Source organism: Notothenia rossii, assembly GCF_949606895.1.
Source record: "Notothenia rossii genome assembly, chromosome: 1".
Taxonomy (NCBI): Eukaryota; Metazoa; Chordata; class Actinopteri; order Perciformes; family Nototheniidae; genus Notothenia; species Notothenia rossii.
In genome coordinates, this window is record NC_136912.1 from 39,191,456 (window position 1) to 39,218,121 (window position 26,666).

General features: G+C 40.2%; 1 protein-coding gene across 2 annotated transcripts in view; it reads right to left on the reverse strand.

The window, feature by feature from the left end:
* The window catches only part of LOC307039389 (VPS10 domain-containing receptor SorCS3-like), a 355,063-nt gene that overhangs the window by 199,075 nt on the left and 129,322 nt on the right, over positions 1 to 26,666 (reverse strand). The window contains exons 2-3 of one of the 2 annotated variants that reach the window (XM_079681402.1): positions 23,540 to 23,607; positions 5,744 to 5,881 (exon numbers count right to left, since the gene is read on the reverse strand). In XM_079681402.1, coding sequence (XP_079537528.1) covers positions 5,744 to 5,881; positions 23,540 to 23,607 — 206 coding nt within the window. The remainder of the gene's footprint in view (positions 1 to 5,743; positions 5,882 to 23,539; positions 23,608 to 26,666) is intronic. The other variant, XM_079681403.1, reaches the window with a different exon arrangement.

Here is a 26,666-nt window from a genome sequence, read left to right on the forward strand (position 1 = left end):
GCTCTTCCCAGGAATCTCTGGTGACCCTAATCCAGCTAGTGGGCAGACACAAACAGGGTAAGGTTTACAGTGGTCATAATAATAATACTGTTCCCCGTTGCCATGTGCATTTATCATGGCATAGTCATTGTAGTAGTTGTTCAAGTTATGCAACTGCAGCCATAATAGCAATACAACATTTCATTACACAGTAATATACATCTCATAAAATGCCATGAATACTGTGTTGACTTTATTTTTCCCTTGTTGTAGTTAAAAGGAAGTGGGATTTATCCTCTGGCCTTCTGGAGTATCAGGAGAAAAGTGACGACAGGGAGGAAAGGCTTCAGGAGCAGGGCCACGAGATGCTTAAAGAGCAGGGCCAGGCGATGCTTCAGGAGGTCGATGGGGCCAATGCTGAGTTCCTACGAGTTTTCACCAGAATCGAGCAGAATAGCCACTCAATGCGACAGGATTGTGAAGGTGATGGAGGTCAATAACAAAAGCTGACCTTATTTTTTTATGTAAATAGTTCATACCTTTTTTGTATACATTCTTTTTTGGTATACACACGTTATTTTTTGTATACACGTTATTTTTTTGTATACACAATACACATTATTATTATTATAGTATATTCGCCACACTCTTTTGTGAATTATTCTCCATATAGGTCTTTGATTTGTACAATAAACAAAATTCAAAAGTCGTAATGTCTGATCCATTGATTTTATTGAAAAAAAGGATAGGCATGATACAATTAGATCATGTTTCTCCAGCAGGACAACCACGGCTTGCTTGGCTGGTAGGGGTGACGTCGTTGCAGCTTATTTGTGTATACACTTTTTTATAAGAATATAGTCTAAACCACAGAAATTACTCTGGAAAAGCTGCAGATAGAGCCATAAGAAAGGAATGCAAATGAATTAATGTGTAATGTATTTATAGGCAACAATCCAGGTTTAATATGTCCAATAAGTTCATTTCAATACGTTTTACAATAAACATTGAAGCAGTCCGGCCCTCGACTAGTACCCATTTTTTTTATTTTGGCCCACTGTGTATTTGAGTTAAGAATATAGTCTAAACCGTTTGGGTATGCACTTTTTTATAAGAATATAGTTCATACCTGTTTGTATCTAGATTCTGTGATTTGTATACAAAATAAACTGATCCAGTGATTTTATTGTAAAAAAAAGAGGCATGATACAAAATAGATCAGGTTTAACTGCAGTGATATTAGTGGTCCCCCATGTTGAAATAGTCCATCGATGCGGATATAACGTAAGCTCCTTCTTGTCTACCATTATCTGGTAAGGGGTGTAAAGGGGGTTGGTCGTACACAAGTTCATGGCAATCGTCAGTGAAGTTGTCGCTATGTTCCTCACATATGTTGTGTAGTACACAGCAAGTCACTGTCATTATTTTGCTGAGCTCCAGCTCGCAGTCGTTCCTTTTTAGCAGGCACCTCCATCTTCCTTTTAGCCTTCCAAACGCCATCTCAACAACCGACCGTGCACTGCTCAGCCTGTAATTGTAGGTGTGCTGTTCATTGGTCAGTCTCTCAGTGTCCGAAAATGGTTTCATTAGCCATGTTTGCATTTGATAGGCTGGGTCACCAATCAGGTAATGTCCCACATCACAGCCAGAGATGGTCATTTTGTTTTGGTCTAGCAACACTCCATCACTGATAGCCACCCAAAGATTGGATTGTTTTGGCACTCTAGCATCATGTACACTACCTGGGTCGCCAACACACACACATCCAAGAACATCCCCCTGCCATCAACAACAGCCTGTAGAACAACAGAATGCCATCCTTTTCTTAATCCTTGGGATAATCTTGGGGTGCTAAAATAGGGATGTGGCTTCCATCTATTGGACCAACACACTGTTGTGCTCTCCAACATCTGTTGAAAAAAGTGGCCATTTCCACCAACTTCTCCACATCAGGAAATGTGATATGTAGTGGAAGCAGCACTTCCATGGTTGCCCTAAAGAAATCCTCAACACAGAGGCAAACGGTGCTTAGCCCTACCCCGAAAAGATGGCTGATGGTCCTGTATTCACCTCCGGTGGCCAGCTTCCAGAGGGCAATTGCAACCCGTTTTTTATTGGGTATACACAGACGGTAATTCGAGTCCAATGGAGATGTTTCAGGCAGGGGGGAGTGTGTGGGAGAGAAACTCCCTCTGGAGGGAACTTTAGTTTCTGCAGAGCATTTACATGCACAAAAACCTTTATAAATATTCTACAGGAAAGGGGAAACCCCAAAAAGCATATAAGGGCTTCTTAAGCATTTGTCTACTAACAATAAATATAATATTCTCCTCACCTTAGCTAAGGGTTTTAGGTTGCCAAACTACCGTAATCTGATTTTTTTCGATGACTTAATTATTTTATTAATCATAAGAATACAGTATTATTATTAATATAACGCTTGTATGTTTTATTTAATTGAAAGTTGAGCGGTTTATAGTGAAAATCAACATTTCGTGGAAAATCAAATGTGACAAGGAGCACCCAAGTCTGGAAAGCACTGGTGTAATATTAAAAACATTATTGTATTTCTAATGCTCCTTAATTGTTCTTACAAAATGTTAAATATAGCATAGAAACAATAACATGAAGGTTCACTGTCCATAACCTACATATACCTGTATGTTCTGTTCACAGGTTATGTAGAACAAAGCATTATTGCAAATGGACAATCACTAGCTGAAGGGTTGATGAGGACATTTTCTATTTTCTATTTCTATTTCCTATTTGTGTAACTGTATACCAAGAATCCCGGCGGTTTTTGCTAAGTTTGTGCTTGATGTTAACCTTTGTGAAACAACCAGAACACATTCAGCATATGTGGCCAGCATTCTTAGAAGTTGAATAGGGTTGTTCTGATTGTCTTTTAAAGGTGCAGAAACACTTACTCTGGCTCAAGCCCTCCAACCAATGCCATATTCATAGAACTATGGTTATATTGCGTAACCATCATTTTCTGTAAACCAATATGTCTAAATATTCATGAATCCACGAAGGGACTCATCCCAAAGCTCTCATGTGATAACAGCATTTATGTGAGCCTTGCTGTTCAGACACCACTTCTATAAAAACACTGTCACTGCCTTGAGTGTTTTGCATATTTTCAACGAGACCAGTATGCTTCTCGCAACAAGCAACCTGTTTCCATTTCTGTTTAGACAAGCAGTTTGTGAGCTTCCCTGTGGAATTAACGGTTTCTGGCTTGTGGTGAAAGATATCAGCAGGAAATATTTTCTTGACTATCAGTGAAACAGATTAACGCAGATTGGAATCAGGGTGTTGAATCAGACGCTCTTGACTGGAAAATTGTCTCAGTTAATCTGTGACCATGAAAAAAATGTACCTAATATATACCATCATGAACTTTCCCTAGTTTGTTACCCACATTAACACATTTAATTTCAGCACTACAACTTTTAAATGGTAAGTTTTGAATATGAAACAAGCTGATTTGCATAATGTTCCAAATAAACATTGCGTAAAGCCGGTTCTTAATGCTTGTTTCATTTTGTTGACATATCAGAGTATATTGAGTATACTGAGTCAATTTGAGTCTGTTGAAATTATATCTGATGTACGGAGGAGAATTCATCTAGGGCCACACGTGATTTTTGATATCAATATTTCATGATTGAGTTTTGGACATGCCAAGTGGACCTATAACAACCTACTTTGTTTAATCTGTTGTTTTAGTTGTGAAGTTGTTTTAATGTAAATTTGAAATTTCAAGATTTCTAAATGTGAGAGAGAGAGAGAGAGAGAGAGAGAGAGAGAGAGAGAGAGAGAGAGAGAGAGAGAGAGAGAGAGAGAGAGAGAGATACAGTGCAGTACTACATTGCATTGTGTGGCCATCAAATGATTAGAGAAAAGACAGGCAGAAATTGCATTAGGGAATGTTTGTTAGGTTTTGCCAGATGTCTGCCAGTAAAACAAAATTCAGCGTTGGTGTAAAACACTGTTGACCATGTTATGGGGAGTCTCGGGAGAGAGAGAAACAAGCCATGCACTTCAAAGGCTAAAAGGTGAAAATCCTGACTGAATTATCTTAACTCTCAAGCTCAAATAAAGCACATCACCCTGAAGCATGCAATAATGAAAGAGAACTGATTTGCAACGTTGTATCAAGGAAAACAAAATATTTCTACAGACTCACTGTAAAACTAAGTTTGGCTTGGTTCCGATCAAAAACTGTTTCTAAATTCTGCTAACGCCCACACAAAGCAAAGAGACACAACAAGAAAACGCCATATCAACATTATCTAACAAGGGTCCTAAGCAGAGAGCATCATCAGGTGATCTTTGGAGTAAAACCGAAGCAGCAACAACTCAATTGTCTGTCCCCAGAAAGACACTGAGACACAAGAGACTCAGAGAGTGAGGGAGAAAGTGTTTCTTAGAAGAGAACCCTGTGGCAAAATCAAGCCTGAAGACTCTGAGCACTCTCTGATTGATGCGCTTGAAAAACATTTGCAACGCTGGTGAACCGAAGCATTCTATGCAGTGCTGAGAGGTCGGAGGTAGAAACGCCTGAACAGACATTTCCACTGCAATTGTCGGAAATGCTGCCGTCTTTTGTTCCATGAACACACTCTAGGGGAATGACAAAGGCAATTCTGCTCCAGCTACAGGTCCTCGACACAAGCATTGCTCTCTGGATAGAATCCAGGGAATTGTGGGTGACCAGAAAAAGAACTAAACAGAGCTGTCGCCAGAATGAAACTCCTAAGAGTTTGAGAGGAAAGTGTGAGGGACTAGAATTGGGCACGCTGAAAAGCTTCTTATGAATCTTCATTTCACTAGCAAAAGTGAAGCTCAGAATTGTACTCAATCTGCTCTTATGTACTCCTATTACATCCAATGCAATAGTTTGAAGCTATAGCTACATCAGGTAATGCGCTGTAATTCGTAACCTATACAATCAATTTTAATGTATTTTTACACGACTAAGAAACAGGAGTTATGAAGAGGGAAAAGTCAATATTGCAAGGTCAGGTCAAATAGGGGGTGAGGGAATGCTCCGGTTTTGGGACAAAATTAACATGGGATCACTCCGATCATTGTACATACTTCGTCTCACTGGGATATTAACGGTCAGATTGAATACAACATCGACCCAATTTCTCCGGTCAATGACGGGAGAGTTTTGAAAGTGACAAAACACTGTTCCACACATTTAAAAACACTTAAACAATTAAACAATGTTTACCCAGGATTCAGGCACCTTCCCTGGCTTGTAAAATGTGGTGATGCGCCCTGGAGGTATCAGACTATTTAAAACATGTATACCCAGGGTTCAATCACTTTTCCTGGCTTGTAAAGTGCTGTGAAGCGCCGGCTGTTGAATTAAAATAGTTTAATGCACTTTTAACACTCATGTACCCAGGATTCAAGCTCCTTTCCTGGGTAATGAAGTGAGATGAAGCAGCCTGTCCTCTGGGTGCGCTCTGTGGGTCTCGCAGCCCGCTCCTCTCTGGCTGCGTTCTGCCTCTATTCACACCACTTTTCCCCAGGTTTCAGAGACTTATTGCTGGGTAGAAAAGCCATGTGCATCACCCTGGATCTCTGCATGTGTGCCTGTGAGTCTGAGACCCTAACAGCAGTGACTCTGCTGTTTTTACCTTCTTGTACATTTCGTGAGTCAAAGGTGGACGAAATGGACAGATTTCTGTCCATATCAGCGGCTGTTGAATTAAAACAGTTTAATGCACTTTTAACACTCATGTACCCAGGATTCGAGCTCCTTTCCTGGGTAATAAAGTTAGATGAAGCAGCCTTTCCTCTGGGTGCGCTCTGTGGTTCTCGCAGTCTGCTTCTCCGGGGTGCTGGAGAGTCATTTTTCAGGCTCCTTTCCACAGTTGTCCGCCTAAAAATGATTTTTAATCATTAGTTTTGCATTTAAATGATTCATTTTATCATTAATATGGTTCCCTAACACAATGCACATAGTCTGGAGCTCACTGGGGTCCTGCATATGCTTTAATCAGGCGTTTTAACACTTTTTTCCAGGAAAATGATTTTTATTCACTATCATGGGGCTATATAAAGGACTCAGAAGGAAAACGGGTGTGTAACTTCATGGAGGAATTCATCCGCTCCATGTGCACTCTGGCTCGGATACATTTGTTGCCCGGAGACCCCCCAGCATGGTTCTTACCAAGCTTTAAGTTTTTGAACTGGTCTCTGCAGGAATGTAAGGGGAGTTGACAGGGGACTCTACCCGCCTTATGAGGCACTATTTTCGGATACATTTTCTCATTTTCACCACTTTCTGTGGTTCTCAAAAAGATTACTCTGACAAATGTTGACTCTGGATGAATGTGAGGGGAGTTGGCAGGTGAGTCTACCCGCATTATGAGGCACTATTTTTGAATACTTTTTTTCATTTTCACCCCTTATCCCTGGGTAAAATTAGGTCTGTCACTTTGGGTAACCGCACCACTCTCGGAAGTCTCCCGAGAGTGGACGTCCATTGCCTCTAAATAGGGTTAGGGTTAATTAGTTAACCGTAACCTTGACTTTCACCCACTTTCCGGTAGAAATGCATCTCAGAGAAAAGTTTTTACTAAAGGGCAATAAAAAAGGTTGTTGCCTAAACCCATAGTTGTTTTTCCAGTGAGGGTGGACGTTTATTTGGAAAAGACTGTATGCGATAAGCGATTATTGACATGTGCTATTGGACATTTGTAGCTGGAAAAAGGAGAATGTTTTTCAAAAGATATGAACAAGCCATTGTATTGGGATATGTTGCCCAAGTAAGCACTGATTTGGTGAACAGCCTGCTCTGTGTTCAGTATACGGGTAGAATATGTTCCAGTGCAACTATTAATGCTTGTTCCTTGTCACATGACATGTAGTGGAGGCTTCCTCGCTCCCCATGGGTGTGCTCTGGAAATAGAAGCTTGGTGGCGCCTACGGACTACAGCTGCTTAATCTTGGTAAGTGGCTAATGTTAAGATAATCATATTGGGATTATGGAAAATAAATTGTAGTCAAAGTACTGTTTGGATCTGGACACTTTATTGTTTTGGAAAGACTATGGGTTGATTCAAAGCCTAAACGTAATCTCCGGTCCCTAGAATAGATGTCAGATTAGCTACAAACAGGGAAGGCTTCCAATATTCTGTCCATTTTTGATTTGGCTCCAAGTTTTTAAAACATGTTAATTCAAAAAGCGCCACTGCATTAATTATCTTATCAAATCCTTTATTCATCATCTCTTTTGTCTGTTTCAGACAGAACAGGCATCTGAAAATAACTGTTGGGTGTACAAACCATGCTTCATGCCAGTGACACAGTTGCAAACAAGACTAACAAGCTGAAGACTTTTTCAGCTGAAGAGCAGCCCCTCAGTTAGGAACTGTTTTCCTTTGTAGCAAAAAGACAAATTAGTCAGGACAGGGTTAAGGAATGTCACAGAGTGGTGACAAAAATATGTAGTGAAAGCCCTACACCCCTTTAACACGGTATACTATTGTGGATGCTGATTGACTTAAAGGTCCCATGTCATGCTTTTCCGGTTATTACCCGTCCCCTTGTGTGTTATGTAGCTTTTTCTGCATGTAAACGGTCTGCAGAGTCACAAACCCTCAAAGTACACCCTGTAGCGAGTAAAACTCTAACACAGAAAATACGTGTCTATGCTGCCCCTGAACGCCTCGTTGGAAATGTTCTTTTTCCATTTTTTTTTCCAACCCAACCTAAATACACTAGATAAGAGAATATGGAAATGGATACAGTAACAACGTGCTGTCAGACGCCACCCTGCACCCCTTTATTCTGCCACACTGCAGAAAGGACACTGCACTGGTACTGCAACTGGTGGTTTATTAAGGTAAGACAACGTGCTATGTCGTTTTGTTGGGTTTTTCCTTCCCTTTTTATACAGTATATTCAGCGTTATTCAACTCGTAGTTGGCTCCTGTTTCACAAGGACACATTGTTGATAATAGCAACAGTATACTAGTTATGTCGGAAATAACCAGCTTTAACTTCCACCCTTAACTGACAGTAGATGGTCAAACATGTAGTTAAAACTAAAGACCAATGCTCATTGGCTCTGCCCACATTGTATATTATAATGTGTGTGTCTGTGTGGTGGCCCGCATCAGCTATTAGGTATTTCCCTGCCATTTCATAAGAGGCAGGAACAGAATAATTCCAGCCTCCCAGTGAGTTGTTGAGAAAATGAATGGGGGGATGAGTTGCCTGGGAAAAATAGTCTGTTGCTTCATTCAACCAATGGATTATTAAATGCTTTAATCCAAAGCCGGCACTCCATACAACATTCAGGCAGAAACAATGTTGTTAGAATTCATTATTGTGGCAAGTGCAGGCTTTGGCATAGCGTTTTCTTTCAAAGCAGATTACCAGGTCAATCACTTTATATAAAAAATAATTAACCTTGCCACTCAGTTATTCAGTGTAATCTGCACATTTATGACGGCACCTGCGAGAACTAGATGATTAAATGTAAATTCATTTTAAATGAGTTGATAAATTATTGTCTATACAAGAAGATGATGTAAATTCTGCCCCCATGATGTTAAAAGGTAGTTATCTCTTTCTGTTTTAAGGGTTTATCAGTACATGTTGTCAAATGTTGTAAATGAAGGACCTGAGATGTTTTTTTGGGCTTTGCAGCAACGTTGTAAAGTACCTTCATTTGTAGCTTTAATTTGCCAGATTAGCAACACCAATAGACTGACATGCACTGACAATGAGAACTGTATTAGGAGTTTGTATCTTGCTATTATCTTTAGAATGATTAAAGCAAGTCTCAAATTATTAAATTAGTTAACTCCAATTTTCACATATAACATAAGGTACAATGGATTGTACCCAATTAAATTACCCAATTCCGAACTTTAATCGGCATTCCTGTAACATTTATTCAACATTATTTAATTTAAACTAATATAGAAGTTTATAAAGTATATACCTCCGCCACAAGACAGACAGTCCAGTGCATGTGTGGACATTTATTGGGCAAACATTTAGATTTCTGCCCAAGCTTAACACCTTTGGCTGAAATAAACGTCCCTATTTTACTGATTAAGACGTATCTTGTGCAACAAAATACACATATTTAAACTGTCGATTTAATGATGAGAAATGATTTGTTAAAAACACAAGGTAGACACAGACCCATAGTACAGCATTAACTGCTAATAGATATGACATTACTACTGACAGAACATTGAATTGTTTGGGGTCTAGAGACAGACTGTAAGGAATCTTATTACAATGAAAACCCATTCGGATATTTGCAGCATGCCACAGAATAAAAATGATGACATTCCATAAGATCTCAAAGAGAAAAAAAGCCTGAATATTTTGTGTTGGAGTATGTCTAAGCAGAGGGAGCAGACATCCAGCACTTTTTTATTAATCATTGCTACCATCAGCAAAGTATATCTCAGCGAGGGGAGCATGTACATGCTGCCAAGGAGTTCATCTGTAATACACACTCACCCTGAGCAGCACACTTGTGAAAACTTGCACACCAACTAAAGCACATTGAGTCCTTCTCAAAGATGGCACACACACACACACACACACACACACACACACACACACACACACACACACACACACACACACACACACACACACACACACACACACACACACACACACACACACACACACACACACACACACACACACACACACACACACACACACACACACACACACACACACACACACACACACGTATGCTTGCATCTCTCTGTGTGTTCAACTAAGGAAATGCTGCGCAATCTCCTCTAATGCAAAATCCGCTGAAGCATAATTGAAAATGGCTTTGGAGAATTGCCACATTAAGATCGGGAGATAGTGTATTTGCAGGTGTTTCCGAGTTGTCAGTGAAGCACACGTGAGAGCGGTGACGCGTTACAAAAATAATGGAACCTTAAAAGACCGAGCACAAGTCTGTCTTTCTTCCGATAGATAAAGAAACGTGTTAATGGGCATATCCGACTGTGTGTGTGTGTGTTAATGTATGCGTCTGTGTTAGTGGGAGATAGTGAAAGAAAAATATAAAAGCAACCCATGTGTGAAACAAGCAGAAATGGGAAATGTGCCTGCAGACCATGTCCCAAATCCATGCTGCTGCTAATTCAAAGCATCGAGAAAGTCATAGACAATCCTGCTGGTGTAAAACAAAATAATTCACATAAAATAAATGTGGTGAAGTGTGCATGTAGACATGTGAACAGCAAGCAAAGCAAGAACGGGAAGCTGGAGGATTGGCGTTGATATAAAAATGTGCAGGAAAAAACCTCCTCACAGTATCCCATGCCATGCTGCTATCAGGACTTGCCAAATATAACCCTGACCGCATCATTGCACCCCCGCCCAACAAACGCAGTGTCGGGGAAATACCTTAAAGGAACAGCCAGAGTGGGACAGAAGCGCTGACATTCATAGATTGCTTTCAGTGACATCGTTTGTCGTGTATCCCACTCACACCCCGTGTTTTTCGTTTAACCAGTTGGAAGGCAAGACTCTTTGCTTTTCTCCTGTCCTGCTCGCCACGCAGCAGAATGCTTTTTTCCAGAAGTAATCTTTAAATAGGTTATGCAATTTAAAAAAATCCTCACAGACATGATGTATTTTTCATGAGGTCTAGAAAGACTTCTTCAGATTACGAAAGATAAATCCACATTGATTTCAACATTATCGTCAGCTGCTGACCTGACCCAAATTGCCCAGAATTTACTGACCTTACTCAACCCTTCATTCTGCTTCTCTTCACAATAGGTAAAAGAAAAAAGATCCAGTTTTCCTTGCAGTGTATCACAGATTATACTCAGTATCGGATTTAAATCTTTGTCAGATTCAGGCCTTGCGGAGAGGGGGGTTAATCCCTCAGTGGATCTTTCAACCCTGCAAAGCTAGCAAAGAGAAGGCCTGGAAAACAACAATTCAATGGCTGGATTTGTGCAGAGTGTATTGCTGCAGAGTGGCAGCGGAGCGCAGTGGCCGTAGGTTTGAGTTTCCTCTCCATCAAGGTCTCTAGAGCAGGGATGGGCAACTTGGATGGTGGCGGGGGCCACATCATTGATGTACTGGCCACCAGGGGGCTACAGATTCACTTGGAACACACACACAAATTCCATGTGATGTATGTAAATATTAACAAATATACTAAGTCTGACATCTTCATTGACATTTTACAATCTTTCAAGGAACATCCTCTAATAAGCTCACTAAACAAATATCAGTTCAAAGAAATGTTATTTAATTTGTATTATCACACAAACGCGTCACAAATTATTTTGCGGTATTAGGCTGCCGAACAAAATCATGTATGCAGCTTGCGACGTAACTAGAATTCTAGTGGACGGTATCAGTACGCCCCCCGGGCCACCATTTGCCCATCCCTGCTCTAGAGTGTTGTTAGTGATGATAACTGACATGCCGGGGTCAAGTAGAAGTCCATGTGCTATAAAAAGGGACCACAGAAGAAGGGAAGAACCCTAGTTAGAATGCTTGTGACGTATACATTGAAATACCGTAGGCTATATGTGTAATAATATCTGCATCAAATTGGAAATTCATATAATGACTTTACATGTATTAGGTCTTGAAGCAAATCCACTGTCCCATTTCCCTGCAGTGTGTATATATGTATCAGAGGTGGGAGTAAGTCCTACATGTGCAAGTCATGAGCAAGTCTCAAGTCTTGATTACAAGTATCAAGCAACTCCCAATTCACTGTGGTGAGAGTCAAGGAAGTCAAGTCAACTCATTGCTCAGGTCAAGCAAGTCAAGTCAAGTCATACGAAATGCTGATGAATAAGCCCAGTTTCCGCATTTAAATCAGTTAAAAGACAGTGGTTATGCAAATTAATTTTACCCACACTATGATCTTCATTACATACACAGTTAATCATTTGAAATTGAATTTAGACCGATGACAATCATATTAGATTAATAATAACCCTAGAACTGCAGACAATAAAGCTAGGACTCAAAAAGTCTGTTCAAAAAGGCAGAATTCCAGGTAAGAAGATCATATATGGCATTTGCCATTACACATATTTAATTTCAATGTCTGTTAACACTAGAACCGCCAACAGCATCAGCACCTACAGAGATATCATTTTAAAATCATTTAATTTGTTCCTCTTCATAATTTCCTTATAAACTAAGTAGGACAATTTAAAACTCACTTAATTGGGTTAATTTAGAAATTGCTTCAGTTTATCATCATAACAGATCAAAAAGTTCATAGTCATTTTACAATAAATCAAGGAATGATGCACTTCTACAAACAAAAACAACAAAATTAAAACATTTAAACAAACTACTAAAAGTAGATGAATTACATTATTCAAAAGTTTACAGTAACTTCTGATAATAATACAGGGGAAATAAACGAGGCATCTCTTGTCCTCTGTCTCTCCTGACAGCCCGTCAGTATCAGGGTTAGTCAAAATGAATCCCTTGGCAGTTCTAGTGTTCATTTACCCCGTTTTGTCTTCTCTTTGCTTAATCGATTTGAAACCAAATCTACCGCAGCTTAAACTTAACGTTAGCTTTCTAGCTAACACAACACAGTCACGTAGCCTACCTTTCTCTGTGGGTTTTTTTGTAGAGACGAATGAAGTTGGATGTTGTGGTGGTCGTGTCACTGATATTTATGCTGCAGACCCTGCATACCGCTGTTCTCTTCTTATTACCGTCATCGACAACATAATCATTGAATCCAAACTTCACTATTTTTGGAGTAACGCTAGCCGCTGCCATCTTAACTGAGACTCCTGCCGTCTAGTGGGTTGCCAGGTTTGTGTGCACGGCGCTATAATCACCCAATCACATTTTTCGAAAAAACTAAACGTAATATCTCACTACAAAAACAAACGCAAATATTTAATTTTAAACATTCAAGTCCTTTCAAGTCATCTGTCTCAAGCCAAGTCTCAATTCATGAATACCAAGTCAAAGTGAAGTCAAGTCTTTTATCAATGTTAGTCAAGCAAGTCTCAAGTAAAAAAAAATGCGACTCGAGTCTGACTCGAGACAAGTCATGTGACTCGAGTCCCCACCTCTGATATGTATGCTGTGTATATGCAGTGTACCTTAAGGGAGGATGTTAGAGGTGTAGAACACATACAAGGGTCAGGTATGCTTTCACATTTATTTTCCTGGAATGAATCAATCCCATGGCACTTGCAGACAGCCCTATGCCCTGTATGCATGTTCATGAAACCAGTTGAGCTTTGTGACATGGCGCGTTATCCTGCTGGAATTAACCATCAGAAGATGGGTCCACTGTGATCATAATGAGATGGACATGGTCAGCAACAATACTCAGGTAGGCTGTGGTGTTTAAACGATGCTCAATTGGTACCAAGGGGCCCAAGAAAATATCCCCCACACCATTACACCATCACCGCCGGCCTGAACCGTTGATACAAGGCCGGATGGATCCATGCTTTCATGTTGTTTACGGCAAATTCTGATCCCTACCGTCCGAATGTTGCAGCAGTAATGGAGACTTACTGCTGCAACACATTTTTCTAAATGATTCCAATCTTGTATTGTCCATTTTTGGTGAGCCCCTGCTAATTGTAGGCTCAGTTCAACTTTCCTAGCTGACAGGAGTGGCACCCTGTGTGGTATTCTGCTGCTGTGGCCCATCTGCTTCAAGGTTGACGTGTTGTGCGTTCAGAGATGGTCTTATTCATACCTTGGTTGTGGTTATTTGAGTTACTGTTGTTGCTTTTCTATCATCTTGAACCAGTCCGGCATTCTCCTCTGACCTCTTACATCTACAAGGCTTTCTTCGCCCAGAGAACTGCCGCTCAATGGATATTTTCCCTTTTTCGGACCATTCTCTGTAAACCCTAGTAACCACCATGTAGAGATTCCCCTCTGACCTCTATCTAAACTTGCTAAGTGACTCCAAAAATAAAGGAACATACTGTAACTGGCTTTTTAAAATGGATATACGTATGTGCTGAGGCAAACGGCAAAAGATAATATTTTGCTTTTTAATATGTGAGTCACTGACTGCAAGAACATCTCTGAATCCTTCTTTTAACTGTGTCAAAACAGGATGAGGGTTGCAAAAGAACTTTTGATATAAATCTGCCATAACTCCAGTGGATGTATGCTCATCATGCACTGTGTATGAAGAATCCTATTTTAAATCATTCCATTCTTTGTCTGTCAGCATCAAGTCCCTTGTTGAGTGTGAGTGACTCACAAAAGCAAGTGTTTAGCAGAACACCAGCTGTTTCTCTGGTGGAGGCTGGAGTAGATGTGATAAAAAGCCAGGAAAGAGTGTAAGAAGTGTGCGCATGCTCCAAAAATCTGCCGTTTGATCTCCTGCTCATTTGCCAGTGTGCATCATGTTGTAGCAGAACTTGGGTAAATATGCGTTTTATGTGCCATTTCCGAAGAAAAAGGGGGAAAAGTGCTCTCCTGGAAGGTGAGTGGGAGCTATCCTTCCCGCCTCTGCATAGCCTTTATCTGGCGCCTTTCTTCTCCCTGATAAGTTCCAGAGCCAATCATGTGGAACTTATAACTCAGACAACTGAGAGCGAAGTTTTACCGAGTTAAGTAGGCGGAGTGGGGAAATGAATAATAAACTTTCCTCCAACCTTCACTAAACTTTCTTCCTGTTATGCACCAACTCTTATGCTGTTCACACATTCAGCACTACTGGCAGCTCTTTCTCAGAGTTGGCAGCAACTTGTCCATAATCTCATCAGATGCCTGGCCTCAGCGCTGACTATATAACAGCAAAACAATACTATATAGTACCTAGCTACGGCACCCACGCCACCAGCCACATCAGCAGCCACCACAGTCCAGCTCCATGCTGCGGGGGACCAATTTAAAAATGTTGCCTTGCGTGGAAATATTTGTGTAATTTCAGAAGAGCAGCGGAGTCAAAGCTCTGAGGCTATCCGCTGCTGATGACAAACACAAAACATTATGTACTTCCTTTGAGGCATATTCACTTACTAGTCTCTGTGATTGTGAATCCATTACAGGCACATGTATTAGTTGTGGATTAAAATAGAAAAAGAGCGATTACTGTAGGATGGTTTACAAATCTAATAAATCTTAAAAACACCAATTTAGCATTCCTAAATGGGAAGAAAAAGAATCAGCATTAATCACGGCAACATCTGGACAGAAGATGAGATGTAAAGTTGATTACAGCAAACCCAAAACAAACCAGAGCGATGCCCTTGATTTGTTGTGGTATGAGTTTCCACATTGCCTCCAGACTAAAGCCTCATGATGGAATCTACCGTTTGCGGTTACGACAGCAAGCAAATGAGCATGTGCTTCAGGATATGAGGAAAGAGTCCAAAAGTGTGTAATTAAAAAGGTAGGTATTTAAATATTGTGAGAAAGGATCAGAATAAACGACCTCTTTAATAATAGCGAGGCTGATTTATGGGATAACCCTGTTGTAAATCACGAAGGTGGAAACAAATAGGTTGCGGTAATTCACATGAAATGTGTGTTAAAATTGCATGCATGTAACATTTTTTTCAGGGAGCCGATAATTCATCGTTGTCATTTCATGTTTTTTGTACTATGAAATATATGAAATGCAGGGTGCTCACGAATGCTTTGTGTTGACTCCAGGTTGACAGTAACTCATGAATAATCCAGTGAACTGCTCTGTTTGACAAATACTGTTTGACTGGCTTCTGATGAACACTTTTTCTACCTGCATGTGTACTGCATATTATATGAGTGATTCGGCCTGTAAGTAAAGTCCAGTCGGAAGCTTTTGTTGTTGTTGTTGTGGTTTCTATTGTTGCTCTATTATGAGACCACTTGTACAAGTATGTTCATACTAGATCATTATTAAGCCCCAATTGTATTTAGTTCCAATGTTCAGTGCCAATGCAGGAATATCTTAGTATTTGTTGTTTTTGCGATTTGGTGTTACAAATGTTTTTCACACAGTTTGTAAAGGGTACGTGTTAAAACAATCTCCAGTCATATCAAATTTCAGTTGCTGACGTGTTTTTGGCCAACTGACAAATGCACACATGTAGACACTATATGTACTCTTCTTTGTTTGTTGCTGAGCAGGTAGTGTATTAAGGCTTAACAATTTGGAGAAAATTATCATATTAGGATTATTTTTGACATTTATTAAAGTTATGGACAATAATTTAACAAGCCAGAGATGACATTAACTTTCACATGGAACATGAACACTAGTATTTACACATAAATCCCCTTCTCCTAACTACACCAACGTCAGCGGACTGAGATGTATCAGTAATAGGTCAAAGACTATTGTAATCTGCGATAAAGTGTTTTCTATTTAAATATAATTGACAATAGTTGAATGGGAACATCATCTTTGGGAGTCAAGGCAGCTTTCAGAGTTATGCATAGCTGTATTTTTTTTTAAAGTAGGAATTCACTATGGAGCTTTATAGCTAGTTTTTTGTTTTGTACATGAGTACAGTATTTGAGTAAATGTACTTTGTTACTCTCCAACACTGTCAGAGTATAACGACAATTCCTTTTGCTGCAGACCGCTTCAATGTTTCTCATATCCGTTTTTTCCCCAAGCCAGAGCAGATGTAATATTGCTTCACGTTATTGTTGAAGCGGGCGTGGTTCAATCTTATCTAGGTTAGAAAAATGATAGACATGAGCAAGCAGTGCAGATGCTCACAATGTTTCCCTCTTTGGGAGAGTCAACAGTAGGTGTATAAACCTAAACCTCTCCAGAGTGCTTTCATAGAAGGGCTTTTGAAAGTTCTTTCGACTCCAGGGTGGCAAGGTTTTGAGGAAAATACCAAGTCCAATTGTAAAAGGTCAGAGACATCAGGTGGGTCTCTCCGAGAGAGCCGGGCCCTTATTATAGGCACTGACCTGTGAAATATCACATAGCCTGTGAGCATGCTCAGCAAAATGATGCAATTTGAGAGGATGTTACTCCTAACCCCTAGGTGAACCCATCATGGCATAGTGGGAGAGGAGTCTGAAGCAATGGAGGGAAAATGCAGAGCTATCTCCTACGTCTTCTCTCTCTGTGATGGTGACCAGTGTTTGACCAAGGGAAACCCCTCCATCAATGAGGGCCTCAAAACAGAGATAGTGCAAATCTACTGAAGGTCATTTATATTTTTCTTTTTAGCCAAACATTTAGTCACTGTTTCATGGTCAGTAACATGGACACAAAACGGTTATTACTGGGTACCTTTTCAAATGAAAATAAAGTATTACTGTAGGATAGAAATAAAAGCATGAGACACAGAATAAAATGCTATAGACAAAATGCAAAATATGTGTTTTTATGTTGTGTAGTATTTCCCTTTGTCCCTATAAACTATTTCTGCCAGGAATGAATGTATTCAATATACATAAAGGTTTGAAGAATTGTTTGTGATTTTTGAACACTTCTAAATCAAATAAATAAAAATAACTGCTTAGTAACATGTTTATTGGTGATATGGTGATATCATTTAGAAGGCCATTGGGAGAGAGTTGTTAATTTATTTGATATTGATTGAACTCAAACCACACAATACTTAATAAATCACAGGCATATGTATAAGAAATATAAGTATTTGGACAGTGATTATGAAGAAAAGGCAGTCAACCAGTTGGCAACTGGACAAGTTAAGTTAACTGGTTCACTAATATGCAATAGAGCCGGATTTGATTGATGCTTAGTTGCTAATTTAAAGCCTTGAACAATTTACCTAGTAACCTCAGTGTTTCCCTATACAAAATGTTGTAATTAAAATAATAATAAGTGGCGACCGTTTTTGATTTTTGATTGTTTGTTATGTGGATTTGTAGTATTTGTGTTACTGTGTGTTCAATAAAGGTGCATTTTGCTAAATCTTGAGACATTGCCACTGTATGTACTAGGCCTCAAGAGCCTTTCTTGTGCTGGCAGACACATAGAAACATATCGGCGGGGCGCACTTCGCAAGCGCAAATATTCCACGCCCTCACATTTTGCTGGGCCTTAGCACCGCTGCTATGACTCCTAGGGGAAACACTGAACCTAGTACGATTGTCTGTCATCAGTCACTGCAAGTACAGCATTTTGATATCTCAGTGTCAATGTAACAGGATAACCAGATTAGTTTCAGTATAGCTTGACGATTTGTGACCAAAGCACTATACGATTGATTTCCAAATTTGCCTTAACTATTGGCCCCTGGGCACTTTCACCCAACCAAGATGATGCCCAATTAAGGCAACATGTTCCCATCTGACACCACTAATGAGGCTCAGCACAAGTTTAATCAGAAAGACTGTCTCTATAATCCCTCATTCACAAATCTTTGTTACTACTATCGACCCTCCAATTCCCCAGCTAAACTAACCAAAGTAATTGCTCTCATCTCCCATAAGCCAATCAAAGCTCTCAGCTGTCATTTCACGCAAACAGACACAGCCCTCTTTCACCTCATTCTCCTCCAGTTCATCACATCCTGGGCCAAGGTCAAGCTCAGAATCACTCCTCTTCACTCTGGATTCATCAACATTCCCTTCAGCCCACTAGACACTACCATTGTCTATACTCCTAAGGGAGTTCTCCTTGCCCTGCTTGGCTTCTCCTTCCCCTAGAGTTTATTTCATCCCAAAGAGGGAAGACTATTACATTTCACACTTTGAACAGATGGCAATAAATCCAGTATTGTTTCCTAAAACACAGTCTTTCTTGATTGAACTGACATTACATGCTCTTCTCACTGCTTCAGAAAGTAGATCCAATGCATCCTTCCCAGTATGACAGTGCATTTAAGTCAACGTTTCTTTGAAACACCTGCACATCTTTCTGTACCTTTACACCTCATGGTACGGCTAAACTGATCTCAACTCGGCTCACTGTGTTTTGGTTTTCAACTAGGAATAGAACCTGGTGATGTGTTAGTACTGCCTAAGGCAAAACTTGATGATGGCGAAGAATTGTCACTGGCAAGACATCCTGCACCAGCCTGATTTGTTGGCAGGGCAAACAACAGTCAATAGTGATAACTCATGCAACCTGGATTTAAAGCAAATGGCAGCCATGGTGTTCACTGCTCCTTGTAATTGTTGTTTGGTTGCTGATGAAAGGATTACTACTGCTAAAACAGCAACAAATCACATCTTAAATTGTAATAATCTTGTTCAGTTCAGTGCAAATAAACCAAGCTATTATGAAGCTTTAAAGTTAATAGATTTTTCTAATCAGCAAGAGGTAATGTCAACATCTCAGCTCAATTTTGATTAAGTTAAGGATGCATTCATATACTGTATCAAATATGATGCCCTACACTAAAATTAGAGTGTTGCATTTTATTTCTCTATTATCGAACAGGTAAGTATAAATACATGGAAAAAAAACATTACTGTCTAGATGTAAATAAAATGAAGGGTGTTTTCTTGTGCAGTGAATTAACCAATGTTCCAGTTTGTGCTATTGCTCTCCGATGATCAGCCTGACTATTTAAAAACCCATCCTTAGTCAAACTAAACTCATTTAGCACAAAACTACACCTGAATAGACACACTTTTGCAATATCTTTCTAATATACCACAGTTTATATCTTATTAAATTCCTATCAACAACACAGTTGTTGTTTCTGATGCTATTGGTGCTGACCTGACAGTGGTGCTTTCTGTCTCCAGTGAGGGGAGCTCCAATGCTAAAAGATACTGACTGTCAGAGAAAACAACGTTTTAAATTCAGATTGAGGATTCTTATGCCTGTGCTTAATGTCTTTATAACTGAGCCTCAAGTAATATATAAAGACAATTAGATATAAGTACTAGCTCATGTGTGTTGTACCGGTACAAAAATAGAACATCAGCTCATAATCGTGCCTTCCAGCTCAGTAATCTGAACACAACTTCAATAAACTCACTGTATAAATCACAGAACAACTATTGCTGGATAAGCTTGTTTTGCGAAAAGTACAAGTATAGAATCCGTCAAATTCACATCGTGTTAGGAGGGAAATACAACATGACTTTGCTGTTTGCATCAATTTGCCCACGTCTGAATACCTGCAAATGAGTACAGGGCCTGTCATATTGGATACATTTTCATCTGGAGAGGGACAATACTCCAGAGGCCAGATGAGAGAGGCAGAACAACTTTGAAGAAGAATTGTGTTGCTGAGTTGATTCATTGTCAACAATGAAAAGTCCGCCTTCCTTCTCTTCCCCCCCCATCTACTGCGCACATATGAAAATCCTTTGAAGATTATGCACAGGCTGACTGATCGGCTTTCATTGTTTAAGGTCAGCATGTTCATTAAAATTGACAGATTGACTGGGCGATACTTTGAGGCGATGCCACTGCCTTGACCTTTGCTAAAAGGCAGCGTTAGACTTGCCATTTGCGACTTCTTCCCCGTGAAGTGATAAACATTCTTTCCAACTGCTCCTTTTCAAACCCTATCAGAGCTGTGATCTCAATTAGCCGGCAACGGAGAGACGAATCACGGAGCGTAGCTGACACGAGACAGCCGGGTTTTCTCCACGCCAACACAGTTGAGCTGATTCAAGAAAACAGCGCCTACGATACATAGTTAGCCTTTTATCTTTCCCCTTTGTTATTCCCCTGTCCATTTGACTTCCTTCAGCTTCTGACATTCCTGCCATACATACCCAACCCTGCATCTTCTCAGACACTGATGTACGGGAAAGTCAAGCCTAGACGGACAGCTGCTCCCCTTGCTGTAACTTTGTGGGCGAGTGACAGGGCTGGGAGTGCTGCCAATAATGCTGTTCAAGCACAGTGAGGCCCCTGTTTTCTCACCATGGAGGAATTACCTCACCTGATTGCATCTTCCCTACAGAGTTGAACTGTCATGTTGCATTTATCTCTGATAAAAAGTGCTTGGGTGAAGCCAATCATGGCTTATTTGTGTGCAAATAAATTCATGATTATACTACATCTTACTGGGGCTGCCTTCCTAAAAGCTGAAAATAGTTTATGAAGGTTCTTTCCGAGTTGTATTTTTCCAAAAGGTTGGATATGCCCTGATTTGGACTTTGTCCTTTCACTTCCTTTTTGTTTGTGTCTTATGTAACTACTTAGTGTCTGATCTGAAGCCTAAAGCTGGATTGCTGAACACCATAGTGATTGACATTGCAACTCTTTTTCAGCATACATGTAATCACAATATTTAAATGAAAACCTCTTTAATTTGACAGAGCTTGTAGCTAAAACCACATCATTGACTTCAAAAATGACTTCATTCTTAAAAAAAGAATCCCTAAAATAATGAATGACAGGCTGAGAGTAACATGGGAGGGTCTGGTCCAGTGGGTTTTCATCTGATCTAAATAAAAGGTCATGCTTTCAGAATGTCCTCATTGCTGATACTCCTATATTAAAATGAGTTAGCCTAATCGATAGATAATCCTGAACATTGTGCTGTATATTGAACATTACGAAGGACAGCCTGAATTCCCCTCTTAATATAACAATGGCCAAAAACTTTGAAGGCCTTTTGCTCAAAATTGTGTCTTGGTTACAGTCATTACAATACTGTATGATATATATTATGGTCAATATTTGGGGTAGAAAGAGAATAACGGTATCATTAGAAAGCTAAGAAGTGTTTGGTCTTGTTGTGACTGATTTCAATAGAGCAGGTCACATATTGTTTGACATAGAAGCATTTAAAATGTATATCAAAAAAACTGAAATTTGGCTTTAAACAAATGAGTTTTCTCCTTGAAGTTTATTGAAGCCACATTCAGTTTACATAAGGATGGTTTTCACCTCTCCTTTAGGCTACACTGTGTCCTCTCTGCCCTATGTGGTGGTTGTGATGGGGGATATGTAAAGGAGGGTTTATGCAACAGTGTATGCAACAGGGGGACCATAGGGACCACAAAAGTGAGAAACTTCTACACATACAGATGGATAAGCATTGGAGAAAAGGTAACGAGGGTTTGAAAGGGCAGAGAAGGTTTTAAAATTCTGTCATAGAGGCTATCCATAAAGAACTGATCAAACTATTTTATATATTCCAAACTGATGCAGCTAAAAGAGCTGTCTTCTCTTTCCGAAGAATATCTGGGGACTCCATTTTCCATGCGCTTAGTCAAATACCAAAACAGGACTCTGTTTTTGCCTCGGGGTCCAAATTACACAGTCGCTGTCTAAATGTCAGAAATGGCTAGCAGTCACTTTGGCACAGCTCATCATTGTCAAACTAACGCTTTAAGCTGGGCAGCAGCAAAAATTGAGAAGTACAAATGTTTTGCGCTTACAAAGGACTGTCGTCTTGAAAATCTCCACCAAAAAAAGATGTGCAGATGGAACACTGTTCGTTTCTCTTTAGGCAAATAGAGCTGGTTGTGTTTGAACCAGTTATTGCATACTCGAGTACAGAAGTGCGTAGTTGGAGAAAAGGAACAGTCAAAAAGCAATTTTGATCCGAATCGAGACAGGATGGGATTCATTGTGCTTTTCTGTCTTCCTTTTTCTTTGGTCCTTGTATCATAGTCACCCATTTAGGGTGTGAGCATATTACCTCATATTGAAGTATTCTGTAAGTGCACAAAAGATCTTTATAACACACTACAGGAAAGGGAAACTCCAAAAAGCAGAGAAGGGCCTATTTATTGTGGTTCTCATTTAGCTCTTTATCTGCACTGTCCGTTTGCAGTTACAACGTAAAAGTATCTGCTGTGTGAAGAATTAAGGATTTCTGATTGTGTTTTAGGTTTTCGGAAAGGGTTGACAAAAGACACAAGCTTTTGAATACCACTCTGACTAACCTTCTGTGGCTAGTAACGGTTGCTAAGCTCTAGGATTGGACAATTGCTGCTCAGGGGTTTTTGTGAACGGTAATTTACCTGAGAGGACCCGATTGTCCCATACTACACACTGTTTCCATGGTAAAACTGTTCAAATCCTACCCGAGAGCACGCTGTCACATGAGGCATCTCCCAAAAACTCAGACAAAGGAATAACTGTATTCATGTTACACTATTTGAAAATTGGTTCCACTCATTATCAACTTATCAGAAATGTGCAGCCCATCTTTGGGTAGTTTGTTTTTACTCTATGCAAGAACTATTTTCTGAAGTGTGTGTGCGTGTCTTTCTGTTTATTCCCGGGAGGGTTCGGGGAAGGGGAGTGCATCAGATAATACGGCAGAACAAGAGCATGGCAAACAGGATCCTCCACACTGAGTGCCCGTCTGACCGTGCATGACACCAGAACATGCTGTTCACAGTACCACGGGAAAGGAGAAGGAAAAAAGACACAGTGATAGCAGCCAGGTGGGAAAAGAGACTGATGGTTGTGCAAGAAAATGAGTGGGCAAAATAGAGATGAAGAACATTTATCGTAAGGGTTCATAACAGTGAGCTGAGTCAGATTCTGTTAGCTGTCAGCCACTGGAGCATATGTTGTACCGACTGCTAAATTAGCCGAAACATCAAGCCAATCACAGGATCATTGCACAAGGCTAATTATACCATTCAATACTCAAAGCGGCATTCAAAGACATCTTGTAAATATTTTATGAATGAAAAAACCCTTTGTACTCACCTCCAAAGAGTGCTCTCAGTGACGCTGCCAATATGAAAGTCGTACAGCTTGGTGAGAATCAGGATCACCTGTAAAGAGAGGAACAAGTACCATTAATATCTCGGTATAAGGCATTTAATAGAGGTAGATGGGAAACTTGACTGATATCAACACCAAAGAATATTGAGTGGTCTAATGCCAGGTTTTGGGATATTCCCAAAGTGAAGGAGTTAAAGCATCTTAAGGTCTTGTTCTCAAGTGAAGGTAGGACGAAACAGCAGTTGGGTTGGTGCACCATCAGTAGGTGCATACACTGTACTGGACTGATGAGCAAACTTTGACTGAAGTTCTCAATGTCAGTTTACCTACTTTCCCAATTTAACTTGTTATACCTGCAAATATAGGTCCTTAGTTTTGGGTAAATAAACTGAGATTAGGGGTTACTATAGGCGAAGTATGATTCCAGACATCATGAATAGAAATCTCAAACAATTTTATATTTTGGGAAATACAAAGTTAAACTTAATCTTTCCGTTTTCTTTTGTTGTCAAATGAGAGAATACCACTTTCATTTCTTACACTTATTATGATGTACACAGTTTAATACTGGCAACTTCTAATTATGGGAAATACAAAAACGTATTTTAAAACTACAATTTCCAGTAGTGACGTGCCATAGAACATGTTGCGAAACAAAATAGCCAGCATATGTAGTCCTGAGGGATGGGGGCTGGGTCCGTTCGAGTCCAGTTTTGGATAGTCTGCCGTGGTTCCATTCCATTTCAAAGAGCTGTTTGACACTCGGCGTAACCTTGTCGCACTGCCACTCCAACATCCAATCACAGAGCTTGAGGACTAATCACGACGTTTGTAAAGCAAAGCGGATGTTATAGTCCCAAACGATAGCTGAAGATTCTGGGTAGTGTAGTGTCTTCGGAAACTCTGTAGTGTCTAAACTCCGAAAAAACTATTTGTTTCTCCGAATCGAAGGTTAAAAACACAAAAGCATTGTACACAATTTAAACAAATCAATGTTGTGTAATTAACAAGGATAAACTGATGTTTTCGAGTGGATGAGTAATGCAGATATCACTGTGTAATCATTTCACAGTGAGGGGAATACTTCCTGTTTTATGATGAAAACGTTGAGACCGGAAATACTGTTTTCACCCTGTGAGGGTTGACACCAACTTTACATGGACGCTGCGGAAAGACGTAGTGTACACGTTCTCATGGCGAGACCTCAAATCATCTTCGTAATATCTATCAAACTATAGATCCTACACATCGACCGGACGTGGATTCTAAAAGTGCAATATACACTTCTCTCTAGAAATCTATTCAACAAGCATTTTAATGGCCAAACTATTCCACAATTTAGGATTTTCCAGAGAGGGTTTGTGAATAAACTACCCTCCGGAGCGTTTGCAATCAACGGGAGCATGTTGTTTCTTACACGACCACTAGAGGTGCTACACTTTAAAACGTGACTATATGTTGTAATAAGCTGCTGAACAATCAACCTATTGGTCGTTTTGTGTAGGGGGACAGGCTGTGCAATGTTCTAGTAGTAGTATAATCTCATGTTGGGGGATAGTGTTTTGCATAATTAGTTCTGTCCAACCAGAGCTGTCTATGCCACTTTGAAACTTAGTTTTTCTCTTGATGGAGCATGCTGCCATCCTTGCCCCTGCGGAAAAGCCTGATCCAACACTGACAGCTTTGGTCTCTGCTCTTTTTGGAGAGATAATCAGCAGGCGGGGCACTTTGATAAGCACTGTGCAAGTCCTCAGAGCAAATAACAAGACATGAAGGCCAAGTCTGCCATGACAGGCATCAGTGGTCAGCTGTGATCCTCCACTCTGGAGTGAAGCTTTGTTGCACAGAGAGCCCGCTGGGGGGTTGAAACTTACAAGAGAGATGAGAGGTAATACACTCAACTAGGGGTGAGGGGGGGGGTAACTGTTTATTACCATCTGGTAACATCCATGACTGATATTCACCCCAGGGTTACAGCATGCAGTCAGAGGTGTATGAAAAAATGTGTAAACAGATGAAAGTGCTCAAATGCAATATTTTAGCATTTAGCACATACTTGACCTGAGCTCATCCTGAAACATCATTTTACATAATAGACACTATTTTTGTCAATACTGTACCGTTTTCCTACCCTGCCTAAATGACTGCTGCTCTTCCTCATTAGCATCCTCATCATTTCCCTCTCGGCAACAATATTATGCTAGTTTTAAAGCATCCTGACAGGCTTGACTTGAGTCACTTAAGCTGGGAGGGGAGGCAGAAGGTGTGGCCTTCTGACAGGCTTCAGCAGTCAGGGCTAGATGAGAATAAACGCAATCCGAGTCCAGATTTGAAAAGAAACCTGGCACCCCGTGCTCATCTACTACTTTTGTTGTTGGGAATTGCTCTGAGGCCCGCAGACTTCCAGGACCTTTCCACCTCTGGCTGAGCCTCAATATCCCCACAAGCCCTTTGAACAAGCCAGCCGCTCACCAGGGACCCACGGATGGTTGTTGTTGTTGGAAGATGTTGCACATGCCCAAGGGAGCCTCCTGCTCAGACTGTGAGCATATGTTTCAGGCCGACCAAGATCCACAGTGCCAGGGAAAGGGCAATGTTGAATGAAATGAAAATGGAATATTGCCATGCGACTGAAACAAACGCTGTTTATGTGTTTACATATTTGTTGTAAGTGCATATGTGCGTGCTTAGGTAGTGATCATTCATAAGAGTGTGTGTGTGTGTGTGTGTGTGTGTGTGTGTGTGTATCTGTGTGTCTGTGTCTGTGTGTGTGTGTGTGTGTGTGTGTGTGTGTGTGTGTGTGTGTGTGTGTGTGTGTGTGTGTGTGTGTGTGTGTGTGTGTGTGTGTGTGTGTGTGTGTGTGTGTGTGTGTGATCCTACAGGCTTTGTGCTGTCAGAGACATGACAGTCTGAATTTAACATTTTTGCATTGACGCAGCCTCCAAACAGAGAAACGTTTTTTGTCCCTTCAAATGAATATTTAGAATATCTAATAAATGTGTCTCAAAATATACTTACAGCCAACCTTAAATTCCTTTTTAAATTAATATTTCATACGTTAAGCCACAGAACTGCATGAAAAAAGGCTTGGGGATTTCAAGGAACACCC